General features: G+C 38.4%; 1 protein-coding gene across 1 annotated transcript; it reads right to left on the minus strand.

Annotated features, from left to right (window-relative positions):
• Window positions 1–2: 2 nt before the first annotated feature.
• Window positions 3–6,434, minus strand: LOC102706844 (WRKY transcription factor 6-like). Its single transcript, XM_040524235.1, is given in 7 exon segments — window positions 3–719; window positions 722–1,108; window positions 2,855–2,968; window positions 3,482–3,790; window positions 5,596–5,736; window positions 5,946–6,029; window positions 6,183–6,434. Coding segments are annotated over 7 exon segments (1,491 nt in total). The 5' UTR covers window positions 6,360–6,434; the 3' UTR covers window positions 3–440.
• Between the last annotated feature and the right edge of the window lie 13,115 nt (window positions 6,435–19,549).

A 19,549-nucleotide genomic window follows, 5' to 3' on the forward strand; every position in this document is an offset into this window, starting at 1 on the left:
TGTATTGTATTGATCTCAAATTCGGCACAAACTGGGCCACTACAATAGAGAATCAAATTTGGCCTATATTTTAGTTGTAAATCCAATTCAGGCCCAAATTCTGTGAGATCTGGCCCAAACCAAATATGTACATGGATTGAACTATGCTCGGCCTTTGCTGCCGAAATGAGCATGAAATTAAATAATTTGGAACGCTTTAAATTTCAAAAGAAAAAAAAAATTAACCTTCTCTATAAAACTCTACAAAATTATGAATACGAAGAGCAATTCATGTACAGCAATATCAACCAAAACAGTAATACGACAAACCGATGTGTACGTATTTTCTACTGTGCTGTATACGCAATACGCGTACAAGATGTACAGGTACGTGCTGCATACACTGATACACGTACGTATGCGTATGTGTATATCCGGTGGCAATGGCTGCTGCCGCGGCGTCAGGTGGGAGAGGTTGTCACCGCCGCGCACGCTCCGGCAGCGGCGTAGTCGCCGGCGCCGCCGTTGATGTCTCCGGCGCCGGCGTCAGCGTCGGCGCTGCGTGGGGGTCGAGCTTGAGCGCCTCCCGCCATGATCGAGGAGAGCGCGGCGGCCAGCGCGGTGGTGAAGTTGGGGTCCCTGGCGATCGCGGCGGTCATCGTCTCCAGAGCTGACCTCTCCCTGGCGCCCATCGTCCCTGGCGACGGCGACGCCGCCGGGGGCAGAACAGGCCGGTGGTACGAGCTGGGAAGCCGGCGCCGGCGCCGAACGGCAATGAGTGGAAGGCCTGCTGCTGCGGGCGGTGGAGCTGAAGGCCCGCGGAGGCGGCGGCGGTGGTCGGCGGCGGCTGGGTGAGGTCGAGCGTGATGGTCGGGAAGGGCGCGGAGGCGGAGAGCGTGGCCATGGTGGTGGCCGCGGAGCCGTAGGGGTGGTGGAAGAAGGGCGCGGCGACGACGGCGCCGTGGTGGGCGAAGAGCGCGTCGCGGCTGACGGCCGGGCCGGAGAGGAGCATGGCGGCGGCGGCGGAGGTGGTCTTGGCCATGGCGGCGGCGGCCGGCGGGAGCGGGTGGCTGTGGGTGCCCTCGTACGTGGTGACGAGGATCGTCTTGTCCTCAGCGCATCGTTGCACCTGTAGTAATCGATTAGTTGATGATTAATTAATTATTAATTATTAAAAATATAAAATATATTTTTTTAAGACAACTTTCCTATAGAAATTTTTTTAAAAAATACACCGTTTAACAGTTTGGAAAACGTGTGCATGGAAAACGAGACGGTTTAGATAACTAAGCGGGGTGCCGAACGCGACCTTACTCACTTTTCTTCTATATTTTCTGTATTAGTTAGTAATTTTTTCGTGCCAAAATAAGTGACTATTCTAGCTAATTTTAGATAAATTACTCAAGTAAAATAACCTTGACGCCACTATCTATTAATCATTTTTGTGATGGAAGTATGTGCAATAATTGTGTGTGCCCTTATTTAATCTGATTTCTTCTTTTCTTGTAAACCCTAATGTAATTACTTACTTTGGGACATATTTTTTGGCCTTTGGCCAAAATGTTCACTTATTTTTGGGTGGAGGTAGCAGTACCTTTGGTCATAATTAAATTGATGTTTAAGAAAAAGATTTATCACTCCTTTTGAAACAACTTTAGTTATTAAAAGTTTTCAAGTACTTAGGATTTTGCTTTTTCTAAAAAAAATGTTATGTATAGATCTATCTTAGAAAGTACTATATTTGTTATTAATAAATGATGAAGTCTACTTTGGATACGATATTTCGCTATTCATTTTATTAAATAAAGATTATGTAATATTAATTATTTTGTTATCACTTGTTTTATCATTAAATAAATTTAAAGCATGGCTTTTATCTTTTTTAATATTTGAACTAAACTTTTTATTAAAACTATTGATCAAAAGTAATACTAAAAATTAATGACAACAACTATAATAAAAAAATTGAGGAAGTACTAATGTACTTGGTTTTATAGGAAAGTTTAAGGAAATGTTATCTCAGACCTCAAATATTTATACCGGAGTTCTTTTTTTTGTTTGTTTTCTTGGATGCTCGTATAATTAAGCCAAACAGGTTGTAGGTACAAATATTTGACGATTACTCACAGCATTTTTTTTAAAAAAAATTCTATAAGAAAGTTGTTTTTTAAAGAAAATTTCTATAAAAAATTAATATATTTTATTTTTTAATAATTAATAATTAATTAATTATGTACTAATCTATTACTACGTTTTTCATGCCGGGGTAAGTTAACTTACCACCCCTTTAGCGAACGCGGCCATAGTCCAACAAATGTAAAAGTAGCCATCATGGTTACTACATAGTACTCCTAAGAATTATAATTAATTTAATTTTGTAGTGCATATGTTGCATTTTTATGTTAAAAGCGCAGTAAGCAAGCAAACTTGTGTATACATTCTTTGATCGATTGTAGGCTGCCCAGGAATTAATAATGTGTTGTCCCATCTCTATGTGAATTATTAGCTAGCCATTGAAAGAAATAAACAAAGTGTACTTCTGTCATGAACCACTAATTAATTGCTTTCCCTTGACATTTTATGTTTGTTGATCATACAGAAAATCTCTCAATTTATTCGTGTTCTCAACTATTGACACCTAACTAGAGTAATAAGTACTACCACAATCCTAGCTAAGCCAAAGCCCCTGGTATTAATTATGGAGATGGACTTAGTAACTAGCTAGATTGTTCAGAGCTCAGGTTAGGCAACGCTATATGAGAGAACGATAAAAATACATGTGATATACATTCTACGGTACACAATTAATTATTTAATCAGCAATGTAATAATAATAATCTTCAGAAAAACAGAAGAGTAGCTATATATGCAGTACCTGTTTTCTGACAGGGCATTGCGAAGCCATGGTGCATCGATAGTAGGCCCTAGGGCAAGGGTTACCCTTCGCCATCTTCTGCCCGTATTTCCTCCATTGGCATCCATCGCTGATCTACATTTACATACATAAACATGTGCATAATGTTAATCTAATTATTGATCAAATTTGTATATATGTTCAAGTATTTTATACGAGAAAAATCTAACAAACACCATTAATGACAAACGCTTAATTATAAGAAATACCATCGACGAATGCGAGTTCTAAGAAATGTCATCATATAAACGAATTTGTCTGAGAAATGCCATCACCGTTTGGGTTACATCAATATTTTTCATTAAATGTTGTAGTATGAACAGTGTATTTAACGGTAGAAACGGACGGAACCCTAATGACGATGACATTTTCTAGACAAATTCGTTTGTAAGATGACATTTCTTAGAACTCGTATTTATCAATGACATTTCTTAGACTTAGAGATTTATCAATATCATTTTGTAGATTATAATTATAAAGAAGTACTATATTTGTGCTGGCTCATACTAATGCATGCAAGTTTAGTTTGCAGTTCAGTTAATTATTTCAAAATATTATCTGAATCAAATTAAATTAATTTTGTTATACCATTGGAGCCTCGGATCGTGCTCGCACCGACACCCTGGCCTTCCTGCACGGTGCCATCTCCGCCGCCGCCTGCTGCTCGCCGGCGTTATTCTCCGCGCCGCCGCGCTCCGGCGTCAGGCGCGTTAACGTCGCCGGCCTCTTGCTGCCGAGACAAGGAGGAGCCGAGTCGACGTTCTCGACGCCAGCCTCGCCACCATCAGAGTCCGTCCTGTCGCCGTCGACCGCCGCCGCTCGTCGCCGCAGGGGGCTGGCCGGAGATGACGACGCCGCCGCCAGCGCGTCCAGTAGCTGCACTCCGGCCACCACCGCCTGCATCGATCGAACAGTAACTTGACACTGTGAGTGTGTACACGACAAGGACTAAAAGCGAAAAATCAAGGAGAGATTAGCATGTGCCAACTACTAAATTGTGAGTAAATGTAGCTTCAGTTCCAAGTTTTTTTGTTTGGTTGCTTACAGCATTTCATGCGTGATCGTTTGATTCTGTGGCTGCAAACACTGCACACACTGGTGTCGATCTCTTGCAATTAATTTGCTCAAGAGTGATGGATTTGATTACCGACCTAGCTAAATAATTCATGTGGGGTTGAATTAGATTTTTTTTTTGTTCATGTGAGTATTGGTAGCTGATCGACACGTACCGTATGCACGTACGATTCCTTTCGATCACAAAATTCAAAGAGTGATGCTTTAGGCACATACACCTTAAATTGCACTAGATTCACAGAAGAGTTACGTGCAAAATTTTGTCTTGGTATGTATTTCTTTCTCGGTCATTATAGATATATGATATATCGACGAGTATATATGAATATGTATATGTGGATTAGTTAGATACATGCCGGGATGCATCAAAAGCAGCTAATTGACAGAATTATACATATCATATACAATATCCGCCCAAGAAATATAAGTATTTATAGATTGTTTAGCAGTAATTAATAAATGAGAAATGGATATGGGTAAGAGGATAGGTTGGGGGATAAAATAGCTAGGAAGAATTTTTAATAAGAAGTGATTGGATAAAATAGGTAGTACTGTAGAATTGCTTATATTTTGGTATGTGGGGTACGGTGGGGAAGGATGCTACTACATCCATCACAAAGTTAAAGAATTTGTATAGCTAAAATCTCTTATATTTTGGAAGAAAAGTAGTGTACTATATATATAAGTAAGAAAACAGATATGCAAGAAACTGCTTGCACAAACTTAATGGCACATCTCTATGATAATCGAGAGTGTCAATCAATAATTTTGTAGTCAATTAATTAGGTTCATCCACGTATCAGTCGATCAAAATGTTCTTTTATAGAGTAATTTTACGGTCCTTCTCTTGAGAAGGTATAAAATTTTGGTATCTTTTCGTACCTACTAAAAGACCGTAAAATTGCTCTCTTTTATAACAGTAGATCGTTGACATAAATACTTCACATACGTAAACAAATTGATTAATTAAGATCTGAACTAACTACATATTTGGTCCGGCAATGCGTGCTGGCACGATTCGGCAGAGGCCGGCGTACGAGTCGCATCGATCGTGAATTAGTTAATATAGAACCATGATGTCTTTGATCCAAAAATTCCAAATTTCTTAATCACCGATCACGTATATAGAATGCATATGGAACAAGAAATCAGGAGAGGAGAGATTAATATTTTTTTTGAAGAGTGAGGAGAGATTAATATATATAATTTCCCATATATTATTAAGCCGTTAACTTTGAAACCCAAATTAAAATGGGCAGTTGAAGTCAGCTATATATACGGATTTAAAGGAGCGCGCATATATTCTATATGTGATCAAGATTTAATTAATTAAAATATTTTTGTAAAATGGAAAGATCAAATAAAAAAGATATATAATTTGCTGCACATGAAAGTACAGCGTTGACTAGATATATCAATCCTTTTGAAATTTTAAGAAGAAATACAGAATGACCGATCGATCGAGATTATTAGCTAGCTAGCTAGGGTTACTGATGGCAAACAAGAGTATATAGTGTGAGAAAGAATCAAAGACGTATATATTAATTGGTTGATCAAATAAACACCAGGAAATTGAAGAAATTAATTAACCAAATTAATTTGAAAGGCTAATTAAATTACATGCAGACCTGCTTGTGCTGCTGTGCCTCGACAAGCTGGTGGTAGAGCGCGCCATAGCTGGTGGTGAGCTCCTCCAGCCGCCGCCGCAGCCGCCGGTTCTCTTCTCCGGCTTGCCGGAGCTCCCCCTCCACCGTCGCCGCCGAATCCATCTGCCGCATATATAATATATATTACATATACGCTTTGAGTTACTAGTTTACTACAACGTATTAATTAATTAAAATTAAATATATACATGAATTAATTTCCCCCCAAAAAATACATGAATTATCAGTCTCGAACAGTATATGTACATGTGTGGATTAATTCCCCCGTAAATAGAGATGAAGACGATCGATCGACTAAGATACGTGTGTACCTTGGTTTGATGATCATTGTTTGACTCCCCTTTCTTCTCCTCACCACCGTCGTCGTTGACCGCCGTCAGCAAGTCAAGCGCAGTCTGCTCGAATAATCATCAGTTCATCACACATCAGATCGAAATCAAGATCCGTTAATCTTCCATCGATAATCAGATCATCACAGATGCACATCGAAGGCAAATAAAGCTCGATCGCCTAGCTAGCTAGATCTTGATCGGCGATCGACGACTTACGCTGACCATAGATCCGGCGTGGTTGCTGACCCCATCCGCACGGTCGCCGCCGCCGTCGCGGTCGTCGACCCTCCGGCGGCCGGCGGCCGAGAAGAAGTCGAGCTCCTTGATCTCGCGGCCGAAGAAGCCCCGCTCTTCTTCCTCCTCGCTTTGCTTGAGCTGCACCATCATGTCCATGGATATGGTCAGCCGATCGATCGATCAGTAGAGTGAAGGAGAGTGGAGATCGAGATGGAATTAAGCTAGACGTAGGTTTATATAATATATGCTCCTTGCTAGGGTCCAAAAGAGGAACAAGCTAGTATAGAGTAAGTTCAATAGTATAGCTAGCCACTGGCTACAATTCATCTATACCTAATTTAATAGCTAATTCATACGACTATTATGTCCCATTTGTCATACACGTACATACTGTATTTTGAAGTCAGTGCTACAGCTAACTACCAATTTATAGTCCACTGCTCTTCTCTCTCATCTTCGATTTTATTAAAATATATTTACAAGGGAGAAAAAGAGTAGCGTGAAACAGCAGGAATAAGACTTGGACTTGGACCCAATGCATGCGAGAGGTCGAGCAGAAGTAGGAGAGGTGGGCCAGCCATGTCAGAAGGTGGCGTGCGTACGTCAGCGTGACAGGTGGATGAGGCACTCGCGATCCACGTGTACTGTGGGCTGTAGATGGTGATGCATGGGCCTTGGTCAACGGAGTCAACGTGGTGCAGTATGTAGGGGTGAGGTTGCGGCATATTTGTAAACTAAAAATAATTTATAATAAAAATTTTATATACATGTTTTTTAAGCTAAAAGTTAAGACTGAAAAACAAAATATGATGAAAAAACTCTAAATTAACTTTAAATTTAAGATTAAAAATTTAAATTTTGGATGTACATGCAGAAACAAAAAGATGTTGGTGTTAGCTTCCACCAAGTTGGGCTTAATTAGCTCCCTTCTCTTAATATCACCAACAAAGATAATGCTATTTACTTGATTTATATATTGTAATGTACTCTTCCATAAAAATATTTCTCATTTAGAACAAAATTTAATCAAATTTTTAAAATTTTGAGAACCATTTTTTATAGAAAAAATTTCTAAAAGAAAATAAGTTTATGATATTATGATAACACCTTCAATATATCATTTATTTATATTTAAACTAATAATTTAAGAAATAATTTATGGTCAGAATTTTAAAAGTTTGATCAACTATGATCCCAAAAACAAATATTTTTAACCGGAAGGAGTAATAAAAAATCGTTAGTGTCGTAGAGGAATATGGCTAGACTCGGATTCTCTACTCTTTCCAATCATAAACATTTGATGCAAGACAAAGTCCAGTTAAACTTTTAAATTGCCAACCACATTTTCAGCATAGGCATTCTTCCCCTCCCTCTATATTCAGTTAGTCAGACATGAAGTAAGTAATTCATCCCACGTATAAAAAAAAAACTGCTGCACCAAAAACAAAACTAAAATCCCAACTCATCGGACCACATACTGAGAAAACCTGAAATTGAACCATGTGAAATAATTTGCCCCCTCCCCCCTAGCTCCCCTTTTCGTTGCAACGAACGGACATGTCCTTGCTTGGTCTCAAAAATAACTTATCTGTTGTGTTGGCTCTGTTGTTGCACATCCACACACACCATACATATACATTATCTAGCTGCAGTATGGGTGAAGAAATCATGAAGAATAAGAAATTGACATTAGGCTTAATTAGTATTTAGCTAGAGTCAAGGCCTTCATCAGCGAGTAGTTGACAATCTGCATATATGTATCCAGAACTGAAGACCGTTTCAGTGAGTGCAATAACCAGCTAGGGTAGGTTGCTTCTACGAGTTAATTAATTAGTTGTTGCCATGATCTGATCTGTGTGTATGTGAACACTAAGATTATCAGCTAATGATGAAGCACTAGCTTTTGTTTGTTTGTACGTACATTCTCCCCTGACACATGCATTGACAATATTAGCCTGCCGGAGACTCTACGTACTTGTCTATGCCACTGTTTATATATAGCCTGGGTCTTCTTTGACGGCTAGAAAATTAAACTGCAACGAATTAAAGACAAATAGTGCTAGGATATTATTATTCCCTTCTTCGATCGATCGATGGACAGTATATATCATTTTTTTTACGATTAAAGACGACAATATTGAACCAGGCAATAATCACATATACATGCTCTCATCCATTTTTTTTACGGATGATGTCATTGATATCATGCTAAAAATCAACGATGTTATTCAGTAAAAATATTTTAATAAAGTGAGTATATCTTTGCTGCACAATCATTAAATATTTATTTATTTTCAGTGAAGTTCAATGGTTATATATGTAACTACAACATGAAGCACAAATGAACAATATATATTTACTTAATTCACTATTTGAAATATATGTAGTTTGCGCTAGCTTGCGTGTCCGATTTTGAGTTATATATATTCACACTTTAGTCATCTTGTATATATATATATTTCTCAAGCCAATTATTGGCAGCTAACCAACAAAAGATAAAAAGTAGATTAGCTATATATGATCTAATTAAATTTCCGGCTGAGATATATAGTCCGATCGAGGTCTTAATTTGATGTTTATGTTCATAAGTGGCCAATGAAACTTTTAGGCCAATGACCATCTGGTCCAGCTTTAATGTTAAATAAAGAAATCAGGGAACACACTAGCCAATAAAATACTAGCAGAAAACAATGTGACCAATTGTGTACTACGTACGTCGTACAGTTGGATATCATAAACATATCACCGTGACACAGAAATATATGATGGACATGGAACCCTAATTAGGCATATCCAATCAAATATTAATCAAGTCGATAAGTTCACATGTGTTGTGTTCAACGTGCAGGTCTTAACAAAATTAAGAAATGAAACAAAATTAAGTACTATGCTACGATCGGCAAATATATGTATTAGCAAAGGTGATGAATAAAACAAATTAACAAGAACACTGAGTTACTGTCTTATGTACCGACCATTAATTACACACGTCTCTTTCCGAAGACCTTAGACAAATTATTATTTATATATATATACACACACGTCCAATTGGATTTGCAAGGAGGAGAATTGATGTGTGTAAAGTTGCTTGCAGCTGTATCCTTCTCTGCATGAACTTAATTTCTACATATGCATCTCGTGACGAAGAATTGATGTACTATTGTTTTAATTTAACTTAAGAGTAATTTAATTTAAAGCGCGTACAAAATTAAACCAAGTGAGAAATAAAGAAGTTGGTGGTTGGTTAACTATACAAAATAATTCATTTCACCCTCCCTTTGAGTCGGCCGAAACTCCAACAAAATTTGTAATCAATATACATACCATAAGTTTTCTGCAATAGAGGTCAGATATGACCACAGATGCGGAATGGTTCAAACTGTAACAATCACAAACTTACCTAACCAAAGTAAACTGATTGATTTAGGGTGATCTAAAGTGAAACTTAGATGATAAAAGATAACTCAAAAGTGTAATTTATTCCAATAACTATGAATCTATGATATAAACATACATGCAAGCAAAGAGATCGAGGCCCTACTTATTAATGAATTAATTAACAATCACTACTTAATTAGTTAATTGGGTCGCCACAAGGTGACATATGCGACATTGTTGAGGTCAATCACCGACGGCGAGGGAAAGAGAAAGGCACGCATAAAGATCGTAAGTAAAATCTGTAATAAGTGAGGTAAAGCTGAAAGCAAGAGGCGAGGAAAATTCATGAGGAGAGGCCGGATCGATGCTGCATGAGAATGACTCTCGTTGACGTGTATGCAGATCGACAAGGATATTATTGACAGAGCTGACCACAAAATTAACAAATAAACAGATGGAATATTTGCTGCTAGCTATAGCTTTAGCTGCTGCTGCTGGTAAAAGAAAGCGGCTGCAAACGTCAATAGCTTAATTAGCTTGCACTGATCAGTCTTCTCTGGACCAGACTATATAAGCTATAGCTACTGCAAACATTAGTAGCAGTTGATGATAGTAAAGGTATTTGATCTAGCCAACGACACTCCAACCAATTGGACTTCAATTTGCAGAGGAAAGTTAAGCAGATTGATATGCATGATTAATTATAGAATGTATTGTGTCCTAGTTAGTTATGTGATACAGACATCAGAGACTTCCTCTGAGCACACAACTTAGAGCATATATATATATATATATATACACACACACACGCACACACACACACACGGATGGATGATTTCAATTCTGAATTCAAACTTCAGAGGATAATATAATTAACTTCAGATTTTGCTTTATATATACTACCTCTCTGTAATTAACTTCAGAGACTGCCACGTACAAGCACTATTATATTAGCGATATAATTTCAGAAATCTGGTCATGGGAGAGATTAATTAGATTGGACTTTGGAGATAAATTGAATGGCTTATATATATTCAGATAAGTAATTATAATTAGCTAGTCTGGGTGATGAGTTATACCGGACGTTAAGCAGGGCTCACTGTATGTTTGTGTAGGTATATATATCTGGCTAATCGAAATAAGCTATCTCTGTTTATTGGACAAAGTATATATACACCTTGAATATGTTAAGAATTTCAGCTTTGAGAAAGAGATTAATTCAGAGAACACAGAGATATATCCGTATCATATCTTAATTACTTTGGACCAAGCTAACTAGCTAGCTAGGCCTCGTGACTCATTAGCTCGCTCGACTCGTGACAAACTCGGCTCGGCTCGTTTTATTTTTCTAACGAAGCATTTTAGCTCGTTAGAGATAACGAGCCAGCTCGAGCTGACTCGTGAGCTGCTCGCGAGCCTAACGAGCTAGACCAAAGATACGCGATTCGTCCGCATTCATTGATTCCATCCCAGAAAACATGTGTTCAATACTTTATAGGTTCACCATGTGATTTGTTGGTTCAAATTTTAATATTTAGATACAATTTCATATGATTTATATGTTTGAACTGAAAATTTGCTTATATAATCTATTAAAAAATTATTTAAATTAGTTTTTCATGTATGGCTCGCGAGCCTAACGAGCCAGCTCAAGCTTTGTAACGAGCCGAGCCGAGCCGAGCTAGTTTTTTAGCTCGTTACGATAACGAGCCGAGCCGAGCCAGCTTGTTATCTTAACGAGCCAGACCGAGCCGAGCCGAGCCGAGCTGGCTCGTTATCCACCCCTAGGCCTATAGGTAGTTGATGTCCATGGTCGTATCATGCTAGCTAGCTCACAGGCCTGAATTAAGAAGAAGATGATCAATGCATGCAAACATGTCTTCAGTTCTTACACCAAAATTTCCAATTAGAAGGCGACATCGTGAAGACGCCGGCGGCCGGAATTAGCTGCCAAAAGTTCAGAGGTTACTCGTCAATTCAATTCGATCGTTTTGGAGATGCATGGATGGATGGATATAGCGGTCGTGCATGTCTGCTTGATCTGTCAATCGTCTACTTGTCTTGAATTAGTCAGCTCCTTTGAAGGGTTGGAGACCAGAATGCATGATCACTATAGACTATAGATAGATAACTATCTAGGAGGACGAATTCATCCTAGAACATGAAGAAATGGAATGATATCTTTTAGGGAATTCCACATGCATGAGTCCTTGAATTCGCTTTCGATAGTTCTATATGAACAAGTCCGATATGAAAGACGAAAGGTCTTGTTCACAGTTCAGTTAATTATACACATATTAGGTTAGACAATAGAGGAGATGGATAACTTTTATACTTGAACGGTTATCAATTCTTATACTCGTGTAGATTCTTTCTCACTCACTGCTACAAAATCGGGTTGACAACCCAACATAGGTATGGCATTTGATAGTACTAGTTAGTTTCAAGTCTAATGAACATAATAGCCTTGATCTCCATAGTCGCATGCATGCATCAACCCGTTCATATGCATGGAAGATTCAATTAACGAGGAAGAACTAATAGTTTTGTAAATTAATCATGAGAAGCTGAAAAATAAATGTGATTTTCTGGGATATATATATATATATTTTTTATCTCAGCTTACTTTTCAACATTTGCTTTTAATCGCTCAGAACATGTATATAATAATAGTTTTATTTACAAAATATTTTTTATTTATAAATATGTTGCTTTTTCCCCTTAAAAAGCCAAACGGCTACCCATATGTTGAATCATATAATTGTGACTAACGTGTATTGAATAAAACTTAAATTTGAAGATGGTCGATCTTGGGGCCTTTTTAACCTACTTTATTTTTCAACGAACGTTGGCTCGTAGATTGCTAAGAACATGTATATAGAAATTTTACCAATAAATTAATTTTTAACCGTTAATAAGTGTTTTGCTTATGCTTATTAAAAAAAACGAGGCGGACTCCAGTCGTCTGCACTCATCTCGCCATCCATGGAAGTCCTTCAAGATCCAATGGCTATCATCCGTCGATCAAGACTTGAGAGAATCGCAGTCGACTGATGAACAGCAAGCAAAATAAAGATGGCATGCATCAATTCAATCGCTAGCGAACTAGCTAGGTACGTACCCAAAAGTCCTCAATTGATGGAAAGATGTACGTAGTATTAATTAATTTGGAGACTAATTAAGCAATGTAACAATTAACGGCAAATCAAGTCGTATATATGGGTTCAAAGAAAGAAGCAGCTAGCTAGCTAGCTGCTTCTACTTGTCTAGAGTATCTCTCACTCAAAAATCAATTTGTTCATGAATGCTTGCATGAAATGTGTTTGACCAATGGAATTGATCGAGTTTGTGTATTAGTGCATGTTGGTATGTGGCTAGCTAGTCCAAAGTCATGCCTGCTCAAACATCACGGCATTTGACAACCATTGGGTACTGACCGATGGTGACATAAACTTTTCAAAGCTATAGTCTAATTGAAGCCTTGTTCTTTTTCTTGGGTTATTGAATGCCTGGTAGTGTTCATGATGATTAATTAATAATGATGTGTGGCATGTGTAGGATGGAATCTAAAGTAACACAAGAAACTATCGACCCCATTTTATTGTTTCTGCCTATGCTATAAGTTCAAATTTAAATTTTTTTATCTTAAATTTAGAGTAGATTTTGGGGTTTTTTTAACCATAATTTATTTTTTAATCTTAACTTTTAAATCGCTAAGAACATATATGTAAAAGTTTTTTTTCACAAATTAGCTTTTATTTACAAATATGTTGGTTGGCTTTTTCGCTCGATATGCCAAACAATCACCCCATTTGTGAAGGAGAAACAATGTCTTGCACAAATGATCTAAGACATGAAGTGACGAAGAACATTTCATAATGTAAGACTTTCAAGGCTTAACTAAATTTATCAATTGATAAATGTATATAATTTATATATATGTCTCGATTCATTAGCATTAATATAAATCTAGATAATGCTAGAAAATCTTACATTGTGAAACGGAGGTAGTACATCTTGGATTTATCAAATTCTCTTTGAAACAATATTATACGAAATGGACCAACAAGAAGGCCTTAAAATCTGTCAAGTTGGGCTTTTACATGGGCCTTTAGATAGTAGTGGAATGGGATTTTTATATTTTGCATTTTAACATTTACAAAAATATATGTTTTTGTTTCGTATATTTACGTATCTATACTCACAATCTCTCTGAGAATTTTCTTTCTTTTCTAAAAAAAATTCCTCCGGAAAAACGACCTCTAGAGGATGTTTTTTTTAATGTGGTAGATGTTCATTTGTGTAACTTAATAGGGAGCAAACTATACTATGTGAATTTTTCAAGTGGTTTTCTAAAATTCATGCCTACAAATTTTACAGGTGACCGCTTGGCTAAACAAAAACACCAGATAGGACATCAAGATGGTCGCCTGCAAAATTCACCATCCCTGTACATCTCTTCCAACAAACGTCTACCATGTTAAAAAAAAAAACCTTTGGAGGGTGTTTAAATTTTTATTTTTTAAAAAAACTTCTAGTGGACGTTGGTATATAGAGCGTTAATATGCGAAACAAAATTTTTTTTTAATGTAAATAGTAAAAACAAAATTAAGAAAATCAGTAGAATTATGTTGGAGTAGACATGAGATGAGATGATGATGGGCCTGGTTGGCCCAGCCCATGTTTGTCGGCCTTTCTTGAACCTGCTCTATCCAGCCCATCCTCGCCTCATGGCCTCGCCGCCGCTCGCGCTCGTCTCCTCGCCGACGGCGAGGCCACCCCCTCGCCGCCGCCTCCTCTACCTCAAGGCCACCTCACGCGCTTCGACCTCCTCCTCCTCCTCCCGCGTCCTGTCCCATGGAGGAGCCGGTGCTGCTACGCGTCGCCCCCTGCCGCAGCCGCAGCCGACCCTCGTGGCGGCGCCGGCGCGGTCGCAGCCTCCTCCGCTTGCCGCCGGCGCGGTCCGGGGAGACGCCGTGATGGGGCTCGCCTTCCTCCTCCTCGTTCTCGCTGTGGTATGCTATGCCTCCGCTGGATTTGCCTCCCCTTATTGGCCTTGTCGTTCAATTTCATTGGTTGATAGGAGCAGTGACTAAACTGAAGTGAGCGATGTGTTCAATGTTTGATAAGTGTTGCCACCGATTCATCTGTGCTCTTCACTTGCAAAATGGTACTTTTCACTTAGTATACTGAGAAATACGTGTAAATTCTGCTAAATTTCTTTTGTCACATTAGCTTCTGTGCGCTGTTAGCGGTTGCGGTCAGTTTCAATTCACCGGAAATTCTCAATGTATATTAGGGTCGCGTTCTTCCAGATTCTCCCATTTTCCGCACGCATGCTTCCTAAACTGCTAATCGGTGTATTTTTTGCGAAAATTTTCTATAGGAAAGTTGATTTAAAAAATCATATTAGTCTATTTTATATTTTTTATAATTCATAATTAATTAATCATATACTAATCTAGTGCTACGTTTTAAGCGCCGGATAAGTTAACTTACCACCATCCATGCCGAACGCGGCCTAGGACTTCTTAGCTACTGTAAGAGGTTACTTCGTTTCTTATGGTTGAAGTTGGTTAAAGCTATCCGAATTCTCGCACGTCCTGATAAATGGATGGAGTTTTAACTTTATGGATCCTAATTTCAGGTGATGAGCTCGTTTCTGTCACTGGCCATCCTCTCATTTCCAACATGGAGAGTGAGTAAATAATCTAAACAAACACTGCCTTTTCCACAGTAGTTCCTCTTCTCTATGCAATATGAAACGTATCCTCTTCTTTTTGTGCGTTTATGTGTGTGTGAATTAGGCTCTGAAGCGGTTGGAAATTGTCGGGCATGAGCTGTCGAAAGTAGTTGCAGAAGAGGTACAGGGAACTTTGTCTTCACTAAAGCTATCCTGCCTGGAGATCAATGATTTAACTAGCCAGCTAAAGAACTTCAGGTAATACACCTTTTTTTGTCGGGCATTTTATAAGCATTAGAAATTTATCTGAAGGAAAATGATATGTATTTTTCTTTTTCTTTCGATATTATGCAGACAAAGGCTCATGAAAGTATATTTGAACAGAACTAGTGTTGATGCCAGATCACAGACTGGAAGGCCGAAACAGGTAAATATATGAATTATTTAACCTGAAAGTTGTATGCTAATTCTTAGCTTATTACTTTCTTTGAAATGCATTATCAACTATCAAGTGGATCCATGCATGTCAAGGTAGCTCGTGACAATTCACGGACTCATCAAATATGATGTAATGCAAGTACCAAACTGTGCCTTGAGCCGAAACCTTCCACAGAAAACTGGCATTATTGATATGAGATGTCTTCTTGTACAGTTACATTTTAAAAGCTATACCTTTTTATTTTCTGTGTTTGTAATACATCATGCTCCCTACAGCTTTGCATGTTTCTTGATAAAATCTTGTTCATAGTGCTTCAAATCCTCTGGTGTTGGCAGGTTGCATAACAGGGTAACCCTTGCTGTTGACACCAGATCTTTGCACTCTGATGTGGAAGGATCTATCCGCCATATCTCGACCTCCCAAACCTGTTAGAATCAGAAAAATACAAAATCTTTAGATGTCTTTAATGAAGTTGTGCAAGAAAATAATCAAAATGCTTAAAGTGAACAGAAGAGCATAGAAGAGACAAGACATATGTCCACATCGATGCTTCTGAAGACCACATAATTTACGAAAACTGAGAGTTTAGGTCTATAGAGCTGCTTCATTAAGCAGCTAAGAGTACTTGGTATCTGTTTTGCTGACTGTAACTTCTGTTTGTAGGACTGAAGGTTTAAAGGCAAGTAGAAGAAGTGGCACGCACTGGCTGGTATTAAATCTGAATGTGCGTTGCCTTCCATTGTTCCATGATTAATTCTCATGACCAAAGGTGAATACCCCAGCAAGTCGAAGGGACGTTGAAGCCTATATGTAATGATGTAAGCCATGTTAACGGGAAACCAGAAGTGCCTTGCAGGATTTTTGCATCTTTGTGGAAGACTAAACTGCTGTACCCTGCATGAACTTTAGGTAAAACAATTGTGCAGCTTACTGTTGCTATCTTGTAGAATTATAACTTGTACTCTCTCAACATATAGCTGCTGCTCCAGTGCTCCACCTATGTTCTTGTCTTAACCAATCATAACATTTTCCCCATTTAATTTCTTCACATACTTTACCATCTCAACCAATCACAACCATTTCTAACCTTAACATGAATTCCTCCAAAAAAAGCCATAATTTTCTATATTTTGAGACGGATTGAGTATGTAAAGAGTGTGCTCTGTAGCCTTATACTGACATGAAAATAGTACTCCACAGTGTTTGCATTTATGCACTACTCGCTATATTAAACCCATCCAAAGTGTCAGCATGATGTGTTAACACTAAGAGTTGTCGGCTGCAAGAGATGAACTTGTTTTGCATGCACTATGTGAACAAGTCGTCTTCTTCTTAGTGCCTCAGTGGTTCAGTCAGAGAAGACTGCTCGGCAGAAGTGTCAAACTTGTGCAGGTCCATATATAACAATGGAAACACTCCAACTAGCTAATTTCTGTTGCTAGTCTGATCTTTTACTCTCCTTAACCCAATTGACAAGGAATCTTGATCTTCCCTTCCAAATGATGAACTTGCCAATAATTAATTGGTGTAATTGTGATCTATTGTTCCAGATGTCTGATCAGCTGGAGTACTGGGCATGTTTTATTGACATAAACTACCAGCCTCATCTTTTTGTTTTTTTATGTTTATAAGCCAAAATTTTAATTTCTAGCCTTAAATCTAGAGTTGGTTTGGGGTTTTTATTATAGTTTATTTTTTAGTCTTGTCTTTTAGATCGTTAATAATATGTTTATTCTCAAATTATTTTTGTTTACAAATGTATCATTTGGTTTTTTCTATAAATCACCCAAACGGTCATCCCCTATAGTAGCAAGTTGGTTGTGCGATGAATTAATCCTAGCTGATTGGAATTTAGAAGGACAGATATTAGTATAGTAGGTAACACCATAATCTTTTCACGCTTGCTTGTGTTTATAAGTCAAAATTTAAATGACATTAAATTTGGATTTGATTTTAAAGTTTTATCATCGTAGTTTTATTTATAAATTATTTTTTAGTCTTTGCTTTTAGATAGCTAATGAAAATATATATTTATAACTATACCGTTTGGATTTACGGAAAAAGAAAAAAAAATGGGCCTTTTGTTACCTGGAGGGTGCGGCCGAGGTGGATGGGTTTGGCCTGGGCCTGGACGGTCTCGCCGAGGTGAGCCGACCTCATGTGGTTGATGGACATCTGCACTCCGGCGACCCTCCGGTATCCCGACGCGATGTACCCGCCGATGCTCGCCGACGCCTCCGCCATCAGCGCCGACACGCCGCCTCCGAGCACCTTGAACGGCTGCACGTCCGTCCAGGCTTTTCAATTACAAGCTAGCCAACAAGGTCGTACGACCGGAAGACGACCGCCGGCGGCGATCACTCTACCTGGCAGCAGGTGGCGGTGACGAGGAGGCGGCCGACGACCTCGCCGGCGGTGATGGTGGTGAACTCCATTCCCAGGGAGTGCAGTGCGTTGTCCGGTGGGCCGTCCGGCGGCCATGGCCAGCTACTCTTTCCGTCCTTGCCGCCGGCCATTAATGCTCCACTCCCTCCGCCTCCGGTCGGCCATGGCCAGTTACTCTTCCCGCCGGCCATTGATCTTGATCCGCTCCCTCCGGCGAGGTGAGTTGAGATAGAGTCAAGAATAGTCGGAGAGGCTGCTGCAGCTGCGGATACGAGGCGGCTTTCTCAAAGGAAATGCTTGCATATATATAGTACTCACTTCGTTCCATAATGACATTTTAAGACTTTAATTATCTATATATCAAAATATATATATATATATATATATATATAAAACTTTAGTAGCACATATAAATCTAAGCAAGACTGAAAAATCTTATAATATGTAATGGAGGAAATACTCTATATATCTTAACCCATGAATTACTTTATTTTCTAGATTTATACGTGTATTAATAGATTCAACACGTATAAAATATATAAGGGATAAATCTTAAATATGACAAAAGCATTTTAAAATATGAAATGAAGGGGGTAATGCTGAGTACTACTAGGAACCTCCTACTTCTCTTTTTATGGAATGCATTTAAGGAGTTTATAGAAAAAATATGGTAACATACACCAATATATTAATTGTGATAAATCCACCGTTGAATATAATTTTGTAGCTGCTTGTTTGTTGTTGAAAATGTTACAATGCTTCTTTACAAATTCGAACAAACTTAAAATATTTGACTTACAACAAAACCAAAACAATTTACGCATTGAAACGGATGGAGCACTAAATGAATGCTAAGCATATATCGATCCTCCAAAGTTTTGGCATTTCCATACGTCAAATCCAATATCGACGCTACCTAAGTTATCACTAATTAATTGTTCATATATAGATAATTAAAAGTTACATAGACAACACACATACATTGCTACAACCAATGACACACATGTAATCCACACCAAACAAATGGACAACGAACAACGTACTCTCTGTATTTCTTAGGAGTTGTCGCAAGTTCGTAGCATAGATCATCCGCGATTTCTTTTGTCCTCATTACATAATTAATTATGCATCATTAAGCAATATGATAAACTCTATCAACAACATATTGTACGCAACAGGTCGCGATCCAATTTACAGCCGGGCCGGGAATCGTATAAATTCGTGGCCGGCCACACGTACAAATATATAGTCAATTTTGCATGAGTTGCAACTGTGTAAATGCGTACGTTTATCTGCTGCTGATCGTTTGGAATTAGTGAAAAAAACGTTGCCCTGGAATTAAGTTAGGTAACAACGTGCCGTGATCACCGACTGCCTAATTAAATTACTCGGTGCGTTTTGCAAAAAGTTTATAAATCATCTCATATTTCTCAAGTGGATTTTTAACTTTATAGTAGTTAA

Source organism: Oryza brachyantha, chromosome 5 (assembly GCF_000231095.2).
Source record: "Oryza brachyantha chromosome 5, ObraRS2, whole genome shotgun sequence".
In the NCBI taxonomy this organism is placed as follows: Eukaryota; Viridiplantae; Streptophyta; class Magnoliopsida; order Poales; family Poaceae; genus Oryza; species Oryza brachyantha.